Consider the following 12,901-nt stretch of genomic DNA (forward strand, 5'->3'; position numbering starts at 1 on the left):
GGGTGGGGAGGAAAATGTAAGAAAAGTGTAAAGGAGGGGGGAGGGGGGGCAAAAATCCTGAAAAAGGTGTACGATTATATTTGAACAGCCCCCAAACCGCGCTGGTCACACCTGCCCAACGTCAGCGAGAGTTTAAATTTAAGAACCTGACACATGTACAAGTCTATGCAACCTCCATGCAGTTGGTTTTTAAACATTCACATTTAACTTTTGATTTTGATCTAACAAAATTCACGTTGGTTACTTTGATTGCAATGAACACATACCAACAATGTATTCCAATAATTCCATGACATTTTGGCTATACACGTCTTGCAACTTTTCTTGCAACTTTTGTTGATTTTTCTTGCAACTTTTTGCAACTTTTGCCATTTTCAAATGCAACTTTCTCTGAGGAGAGATATAACATCTTGTTAGAACTCTTAACACAGTAACTGTTGATTCATACTTTTGTTTTGCAGGTATGTGAATGAAAAAGTGGAAAATATGGCCCTTCAGAACAGCCAAATTATCCACAACGTATACAGTGATGGAACAGATGCTGCTTATGATTCAGAAACGGACGATGAATCAAGCAGACCTGCTTAAAGCAGCACAATACCAAGGTGGTTTGTCACATTTTGGAAAGACGGGAGTCAAACTTTATGGGACGACAGTCTTGTGAGAATTTTTTGCCATTGTAGCAAAACGCTAAATCGCTCAAGAAATAATTATGTTCTGGAAGCAAAGGTTGAAAGCAAGAGAGGATGGGGGATACCTAACAGATGGTGGGAACAAGACATAGGAACCTGACTTGGTACCAAAGCAACACTGGCAGGCAGAATGGCGAGAGACAGGGTGTTTGAATGTGTTTTATTGCAGAAAAATTGGAGAAGCAAAATCCAGCTAATGGAAAAGCTTAGGAAAAGAAGAGTAAAAGTGCAGGTGTCAATATGTGAATCTTTTATCTTTAATGGAGTGCATAGTATCTGTTAAAGGCTATTTTATTTTTAAAAGCCAGTGCTGTTTGTTAAAGCTTTCTATACAGATTTGCCTATTACAGAGCTTTCTTTGATGTATTTCAACTATTTAATTACCTGTTTTGAAATATTTTTCGTGCTATATTTTACTTTTATATTCACTGAAAATGTGGGAAGTATGTCATAACTATTTTGCACGATGAAATAAGATATTGTGCCTTTTTGTGATCTATTTGAAGAAAGCAATGTCAATTTATATGCAAGACGCAAAAGAGAAGTTATTTACAAATGAACTGTTTTTGCTGATCATATTCTTGGAATTGTTTATATTGAAAACTTGCTGTGATTCATTTACATTCTTGTGTTCTCAATCTCCTGCTATTCCGAATACATCTGTCTATTGTTTTCATTTTTTTAGGGTGGTGGGGCTTGCAATGCTTTTGATTTGTCAAAATATTTTCAAATTTCTAAATCACAGTTACAACAAAGTTAAAAACTGGTTTTGTCTTTACATGACATAAATACCGAAAATGGGTTTTTGTGTTGTCTCATTAACCATGGTTATGATTTTCTTTTGTTGATGTTTTCATGTTGTGTGAAATCATTCCTAGGGGACTCGTCGAACTTGTGGACCCAAATGCATGCCAGAGCATGTACTTCTTACCAAGTGAGCTTAGGTCCATGGGTTCTGTAGGTTTACAGGACTAGGGCTCAACAATGGGCTTACCTGGAGATATGGTATTTGCTGCTTGTTCCAGACATTCTGTTTAATCGGTTTTTGGACAGCTAGTATGGTTAGATGATATATGGTTAACTTTTTTCAAGTTTTTCATATCCCTGGTCAATAATAATTTTTTTTTAAAATTTTTTTTGGGGGGGAGGGGGGTGGGGGTCATTTCAGATAAATTTGAAAAGAAACTGGAAAGCCTGAGAACTGGTTCCTTAGGTCAGGCACTCCTCGACTAAGAAAAAATTGAAGAATGTAAATATCTTTGTTGCCAGGAAGAAAATCTTAAGGAATCTCTTCCTAACACTGAAGAAACTGTATGGATTCAACAATTTGTAATACCCCGGAGACAGCTGAAGAGTGTTGAAAATGTGTAGCTTTATAGGCTGTAAATAGAGGAAGTGCTCCAAATGGCAGGTTGTGAAAGATCTATAACCAGAACCATCAAAAAAAGACAATTGAGATTTTTTGGCGGCATAAATAGGTCAAATGGATAGAGAAACTGCTGCTGTGTGGAAAGTTAGAGGTAAAGAAGAACAGAGTCAGACAAAGAACAACATACACAGATGGCCTGACCAACTTTGCAACAAATAACGCCAAAAAAAAGAAAAGGAAGGAGGTACCATGATTGTCAACGTCTGCTCCAGACCTCACACCTGACGAAGAAGATATAGGCTGTAGTTGAAAATAAAGCTTATAAGGAAAATAAGAATGCAAAATCTGTTGAAGGACCAACAGTCGATTACCCATGAAGAGATTTAGCATGGAAGGTGAAAGAAAATGAAACCGTTTAGCTCAAGTGTACCTGAACATTAAACTATCAGTCTCTTTCTTCTCATTTGTTCAAGTTTTTCCTAACCACTCTGAGGAAAGATACATAAGAGAAATTGTTTAGTGAAGATATTGAAGGAAAAATTTCGTAATTGGAAAATATGTCTATATGTCAAAATGTTGATAAATCGGATGTCGATGTAAGTGGATTATACTGTATATGACTATGACTATTTGATGACGGTAACATGTTTTTGTTATTTGACATTTTTTGCTATTTTCTGATGGTGAAATGATTTTTTAGATTTGATTATTATGGACATATACTTTGCAACTAGACATTGATAACATGTTTTGTTATTTGGCTTCAAGGTTTTATTATTTTCTGATGGTTACATGTTTTTTAAAAATTTGATTATGGACATATGTTCTGCAGCTGGACAATGATTACATATTTTGCTGTATGACATTAGTCACATGTCTTGTTGCTTGACTGTGGATGCACATTTTGCTCTTGGATGGTGGTTACCTTATATTTGTTATTGGACAATGAGTAAACATTTTGCTATTTGTACATTATGTCTGACAGCCTATACAACTTTTACATCATTTTCCTTAACTTTGTATGTTAGACTGATTGGAGCAGCGCAGAAGAATTTTTCTTACTCATCAAAGATCACAGATAGTTGGAAGATACCACTTGTGGGGGTCCTACTTCTGTACCCTGTTATTATGATATAAACATGCTTCTCTCTCCTCAAACCGACTATAATAGTCTGAGACTGGAATCTGAGTGAGGAGAAGTCCAGATTTTTCTCCTTACCCTTAGAATGTTTTACCTCTCAGCACGATGTGGTGAATGGGAACCAGGTAGCTACTTTGCTGTTGCTAGTGACCTCCCTCACATCTTGCTGAGTGTTATATGACACCATACATTTATTTCATGAACTTAATGTATCTTTTGCTAACTACATTTTTCCTGTGCTGATGCAAATCGTTTTGAAAGTATTAACTAAATTCCAGTCACGAAAACAGAAGTTAGTGCAAAATTAAATCGAAACTTAAATTCTACAGAGTAAGGGCATTAACTTGAATCATTTTGGGCGCAAAGGGAATATTGTTTCAACTGTCTTTCCAGCTGGGACTAAAACTTCCAAAAGTCAGAAACTGGAGTTACTACAAGATAGCTCTCAGCTCGTGATTTGTTTCCAACTCTCGCTGTTAGTCTTTGTCTGTACCATGAGAGATTATGCCTATCTGTTAGTATCTATGTTGTTTTGTTCTTAACTGTATCCACTTTCAATCACTGTGATAATATTCACAATACAGTGGAACCTGCTCTTACAGCTACCTGTCCAAGATAACCACCCATACAAACAACCCATATGTTTGGGGGTTGTTTTTTTTTCAATACTATAATGATACTTTTCAAGAGGATCACCTGTCTAAGATGACCACCACCCCCCCCCCCCCCCCACCCCCCACAGTGAATGATCATCTTGGACTAGTTTGACTGTACTTAAAAATGCTTTTTAACTTTTTGTTTCCATATGTCTCTTAACCACACCGAGTGTACTTGACACTTGTAATTTAGAGTACACCATATTTGTGGGGTTGGGCGCTACTCAGTGGTGACCGCATGTGTTTACTTTGCTGTGTGCTCATATTTGCTTTTGTATATTTCTGGTTTTCAGCGCTATACTATAAATTGAGATTTTATGTATTTTATTCCGTTGAATATTTACTCTGTTTTTAAGTGAAATTGCACTGTTATTTGACCTTCTTGACTGTTTTCTTCCATTGTTTTATTGTTTGTTTTGAAATTCACTTTTCTTTTTTGTACCTGTGAAATATTTTCTTTTTTTAAAAAATTGTTTGAAGTATGTAATCATTTTTATTTGTGTGTGTGTATGTTTCGACAATGCTTCTTTTTAAATTATCCCATGGCTCTGGACCATTTTTTGGAGGTGTAATTCTATGTAGTTTATTTGTTCTTTCTTTTTTGTAGCTTTATTCCGATGCTGTTCGTCATATTATTTGCTATAAACGTACTTATATTTTTATGTCTTATAGTTACCTTATGGAATTCACTTTATTTAATGGGAAACTATCAGAGCCGCGCATTTTCGAGAAAAAAACTACCAAAGCCGCACACTATCAATGACACGCACTTTATGACGATATCGATACAATTAGATTGCCGATTCCATCCAACAGTTACACTCCCCTTAACAAAATTACTCTCTACAGCCCCCATCTAAATATAATATAAGTCTTTCTATAGACATTAGGAGACTTTCAAACCATTTCTATGCTGAAACTAAAACACACAGGTCAAATAGAAAGACACTACCAAGAAAAGGAAGGGAGAATGAATAACAAGCAAACGTTCGCACATGGGCATGTCTCACTACTTCAATTTTTATCCTAAATAAGCAAGAGAATGCTACCCCAACACTTTAAAGATTGTCCCTGTCCTGTAGATGTGTTTTTTATACATGAAAAACCTGTTCATTCAATACAAAATCTACTTGGTATATGCTGGTCCCAAATCCTGTAAAGTACAGAAGCTACTTAAAGTGCTGGATGGTAGTCCTATTGGTTTTGGTAATCAGAAGTCTAATTGTATCAATATCTTCAAAAAGTGCGCGGCTTTGATATTTGTTTTTTTCAAAAGTGCGTGGCTCTGATGTTCTCCCTATTTAATAGCATATTATTAAAAAAGAGTGTTACTAGTGGGATCCTGATTATTTTTTTTGATAACTGGACCCCGGCCACCCACTTGAGGGAGATGCTGATGAAGGAAATGGAGCCAGTACATGTGTTGAAATTCCATAAATTTAAAACCCTTTGCTGTGAGTCTTAAGAGGTGACCATGGTGTGTACCTTGGTATTTTGCAGAAAACTCCAGAAGGTTTAATAGGTCCAGACCTTGATAAAATTTTAACCAGTCCTCTTTGATTAACAGCAAAATGTGACTTAATTATCATACATTTCTTTTATTTTAGTAATTTGCAAGACATTTACACTTCTTTACTAAAACACATGCTCAATATTATTAATGCAGATGAAGAGACTCTTTTCTCTTCACATTGTGAGTTGTCTACCATAATCATGCTTTTTGATGTCCAGCAGTGTATCTGTATGCACTGATTTGCTTTTTTATGTCCATAATCCTGTCTATTGCGATAATGTATTTTCATCAGTGTATATGTAGGTCAAAATGTAAGTAATGTTTTTAGTAGAGGCTTTTAAAAATTCGTCTCGATGTTGCATGTGTTTGCCTCTGCAATTTTTTATTGTAATGCACATTGTGAGCATCTTATTGAGATGAAAATGGGCAATATGAAAGCAGATTATTATTATTAAATGAACAGTTTTGTGGTGCAATGTAAAGGTGATGTATACATCTGCTGACATGATATTTATGCTACGATGAAATCCGTGTTGAATTTAATTATTTAATGCATTTGATTCATTTTATATCTCAGCACTTTTTTGACAAAACAGTACTTATCCACATTGATATTTTACAAAATGGGACAAGTCCAAAAAGCATTTTCATATGACTAGAAATAGTAAGGGACAAGGACAAAAACCAACCACTTAAAAACTTGATTGCAGATCCTTTTGGTAGTCTACTGCGAAAATGAGTTCCACTTTAAGGCCTGTGGAGGGTAATTTTATACTGCACACTCCCACACCCTCGCTGATGTACTTTTGCTACCGTAGAATTACAAAGTTTTATCTGACTTTTTTTGGCCGTTTTGAGTAACAAAGAACATGAGGTCAGAAACCAAATGTTCTATCTGCTCTATCAAAATTGTAAGATTATTCGGAGTCATTATCAAAATTTTCAAACAAATTGCATTTGAAAAAGCTTGACATGTTGTGAAACTCAAAATCTTTGACATCAGATTTCTCAAAACTAGGTACTGAGCAGATAGAGCTTTGAAATTCTCGGGAAGCGTGCTGTCAAGAAATACCCATACTCTCCCTCCGGAAAAATAACCTGCGAACATTTCTAATTCAACCAATTACTGTACCAAGCCTGTATAAATGCAGAGAGAAAAGTATTAGATCGTCAATTGGAACAGTTGTCAGACTGAGCTGGTGGTAGACTGTGAGGAAGCACAGAAACTTGGCAGTAGATGGTCAAGTGGATCGGCTCCCAAACTTTTGTTGACCACAGATAAACTCACATGATTTAAGTAAGGAAAGAACATGATAGGTGCAGGGAGGAATTTCACCCTTTGCCAAGAAAGATCGACCATTTCTGTCATGTTTTGTTAAAAAAAAAAAAGCTTCACTGACTACAGATCTTAACAAGTGATTATTTGCTATGTGTGTTGAAGCAAGTTTAATTATAGAATTTATTTCCCTCTGCCGGATAATAACTATGTTGGTGACAAATTTTGGCAAAGTTTGAAACTGACATTATTAGTCATGAAGCTGTTCAAGTTTTTTTTTTTTACATAGTTATACTTTCAATCGTGTGTGTGCCTGGTACCAAATGACACATTTGGAAGAATCCTAGGGTTTTTTTTTTGCATTTTCATGTACAGAGATCATATTTACAATATAATATATAATGCTTTTTGAATTTTTAAGATGTCTTCAGTAGTTTTTGAGATTGGGTGATTTTTGTAAGACAGGGTACGGAAACAAAGTTTTGAGAAAAACGGCTTTAAAGTTTCCCCTTGTTTCTGCTTCAAATGATCTACGCTTCAAGACGTCCTGACAACACATTCGCTACTCACAAACCAACTTTGAAAAGCAGCTAAGAAAAAACTACAGCCTCAAAGTGTTTATATTACGTCTTCAAAGCAAATTCACCACCACCTTGAGCAAGAATTTTCAAGAAATTAGATCTAAGTTTGCGCAGGGCAGAATTTAATTAATAAGCGATTCAAGTTTGCTCTCCCCCAAAAAATGAAAGTGTGTGGATGCGTTGAGCTTCGCTTTGTTTACCTGTTCTAGATATTCATGCACACTACCCGCCATTAGAGAACAGAGAGAAAGACCTAAATTTTGATATGCATAAATTGTGATTGGGTCGACTTTATGAATAAACAAGAGAAACCATCGGCAGTGTTTACTCGGTAAACCAATTTTCTCACGCATTTTTGGGGATTATGAAATATACCTCGTGTTAAAAAACATCTTTGAAAATGTATCTTAAAGTAAAAGAAACTCAAGTCCTTGTAAATATCGATATATTAATGGCTAAAGAATCCATTTTCAATGGAACTTAGTTCTTGTAAAAAATTATATTTTTGACCTTTGAAGCCTGATATCTCGGTTGGAACAAATGCGTCTTTTGGTACCTTTCACCAGGCACTCTCACAATTATTTATTTTTATGCATTTGTACCAATAGAATGTTAAACTTGGGTCACAAAAATGCCGCACTTATCTAGTTGCAGCCTTGCACGTCAGCAGAAATGTGATTTGGAACAGAAAAGATCAAGTTGTTAATCTTTTTACTGAGAAATCTGCTTTTTCCGCCAAATGTTTTCTTTTTCTTTTCTACACTGAATGTGGTTCCAAGAAAAGTTTTCTTCTTGCCATGCATGGAAAGCTGTGCATCATAAAAGAATATTTTTGTTTAAATTAACTTGATAAAAATGGACTTTGTGTGTCTAGTGTTTCAAATGATAAGTCCAACATGTAACAACATATATTCATCTCCAGTGTCTTTTCAGTAGTTTACGGTTAGCGAAGACCACTGGTAGGTCCTTATTCTTTACAGTCCATTTTTATTTTTTAGTGTGTTTGTGTTTCCTTTGCCCACCAGCAAATGACTATTATTGTGTCTGTGTGCTTCTCTTGGAGCAATGATTGTTCTGAAAGAACTTTTACTTTTATGTGAAAAATAAGACAAATGTTATCGTCAGCTTTGGTGGCAACAATCATAAAATTACGCGTTAATTTCCACTGGCCCTTTTTATATTGAGTTAATTGTCGTGTAGTCTATTATCTGTCTTTCGTTTGACTTGCTCGAGGAATTCTGTGAAATGGTGGTGATAACTTATTTGAAGTAGTCACATGGAGTCACAATTAAGGACACAACCCACACAGTGGTGTAAACTACACGATTTCTCTTCTCAACGAAGGGTCTGGCGTCCCCATTTGTGAAGCAGTGGCCTGACGCCTGACAAACTTGCTTTGTAATTTTAGAGATATCTTGGAAACGATATGTCGTGTTTATTGGCATATGTCAAAAACAATTTTGAGGGAGGAATATCTTTCTTAATTTTGTTTTAATCCATTATTTGTGTTGATTGTTAACATATATATATTATATTAAATTTTCCAAGTGCATTTCATAATTGTTTTGTTTTGTTATGTTGGTCTTTCTTTTTCTTTTTTTTTCTTCTTTTTTGCCTGACAGTGTTTTTGATAAATTCAGGCATGTGCCCACGTCACTGCATTTTCATGCACACTGGTGCACACCCTTCTTGTGTGCACACGTATATGCAAGAGCGTGCGCGCTCTTTCACTCTGTCTCTCTCTCTCTCTCTCTCTCTGTCTCTCTCTCTCTCTGTCTCTCTCTCTCTCTCTCTCTCTCTCTCTCTCTCACACACACACACACACACACACACACACACACACTCATTCCCCCTGGGCAGTGCCACTGACTGAAGTGTCTTTGGGCCATTCCCAAAGGGGGGACACATCTCGTTCAAGCATAGTAGAATTGTAAATGGGCTGACTCATGTCACGCTCGTAACTGTGCCTGATCTACAACAGGGAACTGCTGCTTTTTCTTTCCTGATCCTTACTATTGTCATTTTCCTCTACTTCTTTTGTATGTTTGTCACTCCCTTGTGACATGCTGTTTTGGGGTGCCTTGATAGTCGAAGCAGACCTTGTGCTGTTGAAGCTAGAGAGGTGAGCAGTCTAAGTCTGATTCCCTGTAAAGACTTCTCTGTTGACACCCACCCCTTGGCGCTCATATGACCTTATGCAGTTGCGAGCGCCGTAAAACCCTCTACTATAAAAAAAATAATTTTTTAAATAAAATAAACACACATTCATACTCATAGGCTATTGTATCATATACCTCTATATATATAGCCTAAGTAAACTCCGACATACACTCAAACCCACACACTAAAACACATAACACATCAGTGCTCTGTCATTTATTACTATATTGATCTCGAGAGTAGAATGCCAAAAAATGTACAATGTACGTCAAAAGAACGCCTGTTCACAAAGGTATGTTATGCAAACAGCTGCTCCCAGAAGTAAGACTCTATAACCGTTTTGAACGTCATAATCGGATTTCACTTTCTCAATATTATATATCAAAGAGGTTGAACATTTGTCGAATTGCCTCTGTCTTCAATACGGTTAGAAAAAAGGTAAGCTTATTGAATCATACTGGAGACAAATCATTAGTCATCTCCGATCATACCCTGATACCAGGCGAACAGACGACGAGTTCACCGACTTTTGTGAGTAAACGATTAAGCACTTCGTTGTCGCACGCAGGAGACCCGAGTCACGCCGAGTGGCTTTTTTTTTCGGCGCTCACACTGCATACGGTCATATGAGCGCGGGGGACTTATTAAACATTTTCAGTTGGTAGGAAATTTTGAATTTGGCCGGATGGCGGAGGATGCATACTCTTACTGATTTTGGACCACCAAGAGATCTTTAAAGTTCGCAACTTGGACACAGGACCCCCGAGATGTTTTGCCTTTATTTGAGAAGGCTATGTGTAGATCTTTAATCCTACCATAAGATCAGGGGTGTGGCTGAAAGACGGCAGCTAGAAGGAGCCAAGGAGTAGCAGTAGAAAGGCTGCAGAAAGAGTCAGAGCCCGGAAGAGGGGGCAAAGGAGGGGGGGGGGGTGGGGCAGAAAGTGGAGACGAAATCAAACGACAGAACATTGCCATAGAGCAGGAAAGGATGTGAAAGGAGAAAACTTTAGAGAAAAAAAAATTTCTGTCGCTATCCGGATTCGAACCCGGGACCTATTGAATGGGAGGCGAACACCTTAACCTACAAGACCACGAGAGCCCGCCTTGTTGGCTCTAGCAGGCAGAGTTGAAAGCCTGCCTTTAAATAGTTTTAAATGGTCTAAATTGTGTCAGTTGAAAGGTAAAAACAGCTACATTTATTTTATTTTTGATTTGGTATTAGAAGAGTACGTGTACTGAAGCATTGTGAAGACATTACAAACTGATTATGAGTGTCACAACTTCGTCGTCAATAATCGTGCCTTTTTCATCTTCAATCTAAACGCGCTCGTAAGAATGCGAATGATGTCACTGAGAGAAAACATAGATTTTACACTATATTAGGATATAAATCAATTAAAACAATAACTAAAGTTTCGGTGTTAACTACGAAAAAACCCTTTGAAAACACTCGCCTTGAAAACTTTTCTTTATTTCACTTTGCGCGCGCGTGTGTGTGTGTGTGAGTGTGAGTGAGCGCGCGTGTGCATGCGTGCGTGAACGTGCACTCTTGTGCGCGTTGTGCATATATCTATACTTCCGTAAACAATTTTGTTCCATTTTTATCATGACATGGTTTTTTAAAAATAAATAAATTAGTTCCGAACAAACCAGCTCCTGGGAGGAATTGTTATTTTTCACATTAACAAAGTAATTCGCACGACAAAGAGGTTTTTAAAAAAATCCCCCCTCCAGGGCAGTGCTACTGACTGAAGATGTCTTACGCTAAGCTTTAGGCCCTTCCCAAACGGAAGATATTAACATGTTCTTATGTACAATAGAATAGTAAATGGGCTGCTTTATCAATGTCATGCTCATACTGTGCCGGAACAACATAGGGGGAGCTGCTTCTTTTTCTTTCTTCATCCTTACTATTGTCATTTTTCCACTACTTGTCACTCTCTCGTGAACTGCTATTACCGTGGTGCCTTGATAGTCGAAGCAGACTTTGTGCTGTTGAGGCTAGAGAGGTGAGCAGAGTAAGCCTGATTCCCCGTTTGGACTTCTCTGTTGACATCCGCCTCTTGGCGCTCATCATATGACCCTATGTGGTTATTGTGAGCGCCGTAAAACCTTACTAAATCTAAAACAAAAAAGGGTAAAAAGGATAGATGGAAGCTTGGAGTTTTATTTCTAATAAAGTTTGTACAATATATTTACTTTTTTATTTTTATGCACGTGTATTTTACATCATTTATGTGTAAAGCTTTAGGCACACTGAGAAAGCCGTACGACATACGTCACTCGCTTTATCACTCGCCACTCGCCGCAGTCTTTAATTTCCGTACGCCGCTTCGAGTGGAATGATAAATTATAGAAAAAAAGTTATACAACTTATACGCCCAACGCCTTTGACCACTAGTCACACAGAAAATTCTTAGGTACGTGTGTCAATGTCAATAACATGGTGAACAATGAAACACTGATTTATCTATGGTGGTTACGTAGAAACCTTAATCGAAGAAAAAAATAAAAAGCCCCATCATGCAATCTACAAAGCACATTGTAATAGGAAATAATTACATGTAATATGCAAGCCAATGAGGTGAAATACCTGGGTTACATGATAACATAAGATGGGAAATGTACATCAGAGGCCCAAAGATAGTCAGCCATGATGGCCCCTACTCCTCCCAAACAGACTGCAAAACTCGCTCAGAATATTGAAAGTGTACATTTGGTCAGTTACAGTTATTTGATAAATTATCAAAAGTGTTTTTATGTTGGTGTTGTTGTTTTTACTCCCCCATGGACACAATTAGAACTATTTAGGACCCGGGCTTCAGACTCTGTCAGGGCTAACCAAGGCCGAGAGGGATACAACATCCCAGCAGAAAGACTAGGGAACTCAATAAAAATTTCTCACAACTCGGTAATTGAACTCGAGTCTCCTGCATGCGACACCGAAGCCCCTATATAACCGCTACATACACCACAGATGCTGGGGTTATAAAGCTGTGAGTGCTAGACAATCGATAATAACCGTAAAACAAAAGGAGAAGCATGTGGTTCATTACACGAACGCTGAAAATATGTGCCCAAAAAGAAAGAAGACAACCCAGGAAGTGCTCGAAACGGCACACATGAAATGATAATGATCAGTCATCGAGACAATACATGTATTGAAGTGACAGACGAAATCCATGAGGCATGTCATGTGAACAGAAAAAGAGAGTTGGGACCGAAAAACCGACGGCACTCGCGATTTTTATTAGTATTATTAGCCTGAAGACCTGGGCAACTAGATGTAGATCTACTATCAACAAATTTAAAAAAACAATTTTGTCCATAAGGAATTAGGATCTCGAATGAAAGAGAGAAAAGGAAAACCAAAACCGCGAGTGCCTGTATATGTGTTTGTGTGTGTGTGTGCGTGTGTGTATGTATGTGTGCGCCCGCGCGCGCGCGTGTGTGTGTGTGTAAATACAAATTAATATTGAATCTCTCTCTCTCTCTCTCTCTCTCTCTCTCTCT

The 12,901-nt window shown here is 37.3% G+C and overlaps 1 protein-coding gene across 1 annotated transcript in view; it reads left to right on the top strand.

The window, feature by feature from the left end:
- The window catches only part of LOC101852917 (serine/threonine-protein phosphatase 6 regulatory ankyrin repeat subunit C), a 26,874-nt gene extending 24,273 nt beyond the window's left edge, over positions 1-2,601 (top strand). Inside the window, exon 5 of the mRNA XM_005095848.3 lies at positions 462-2,601. Within this exon, the coding sequence (XP_005095905.1) occupies positions 462-588 (127 nt within the window). The 3' untranslated portion in view covers positions 589-2,601. The remainder of the gene's footprint in view (positions 1-461) is intronic.
- Positions 2,602-12,901: the final 10,300 nt, after the last annotated feature.

The sequence above is a fragment of the Aplysia californica genome, unplaced genomic scaffold (genome assembly GCF_000002075.1).
Source record: "Aplysia californica isolate F4 #8 unplaced genomic scaffold, AplCal3.0 scaffold00115, whole genome shotgun sequence".
NCBI classification, from domain to species: domain Eukaryota; kingdom Metazoa; phylum Mollusca; class Gastropoda; order Aplysiida; family Aplysiidae; genus Aplysia; species Aplysia californica.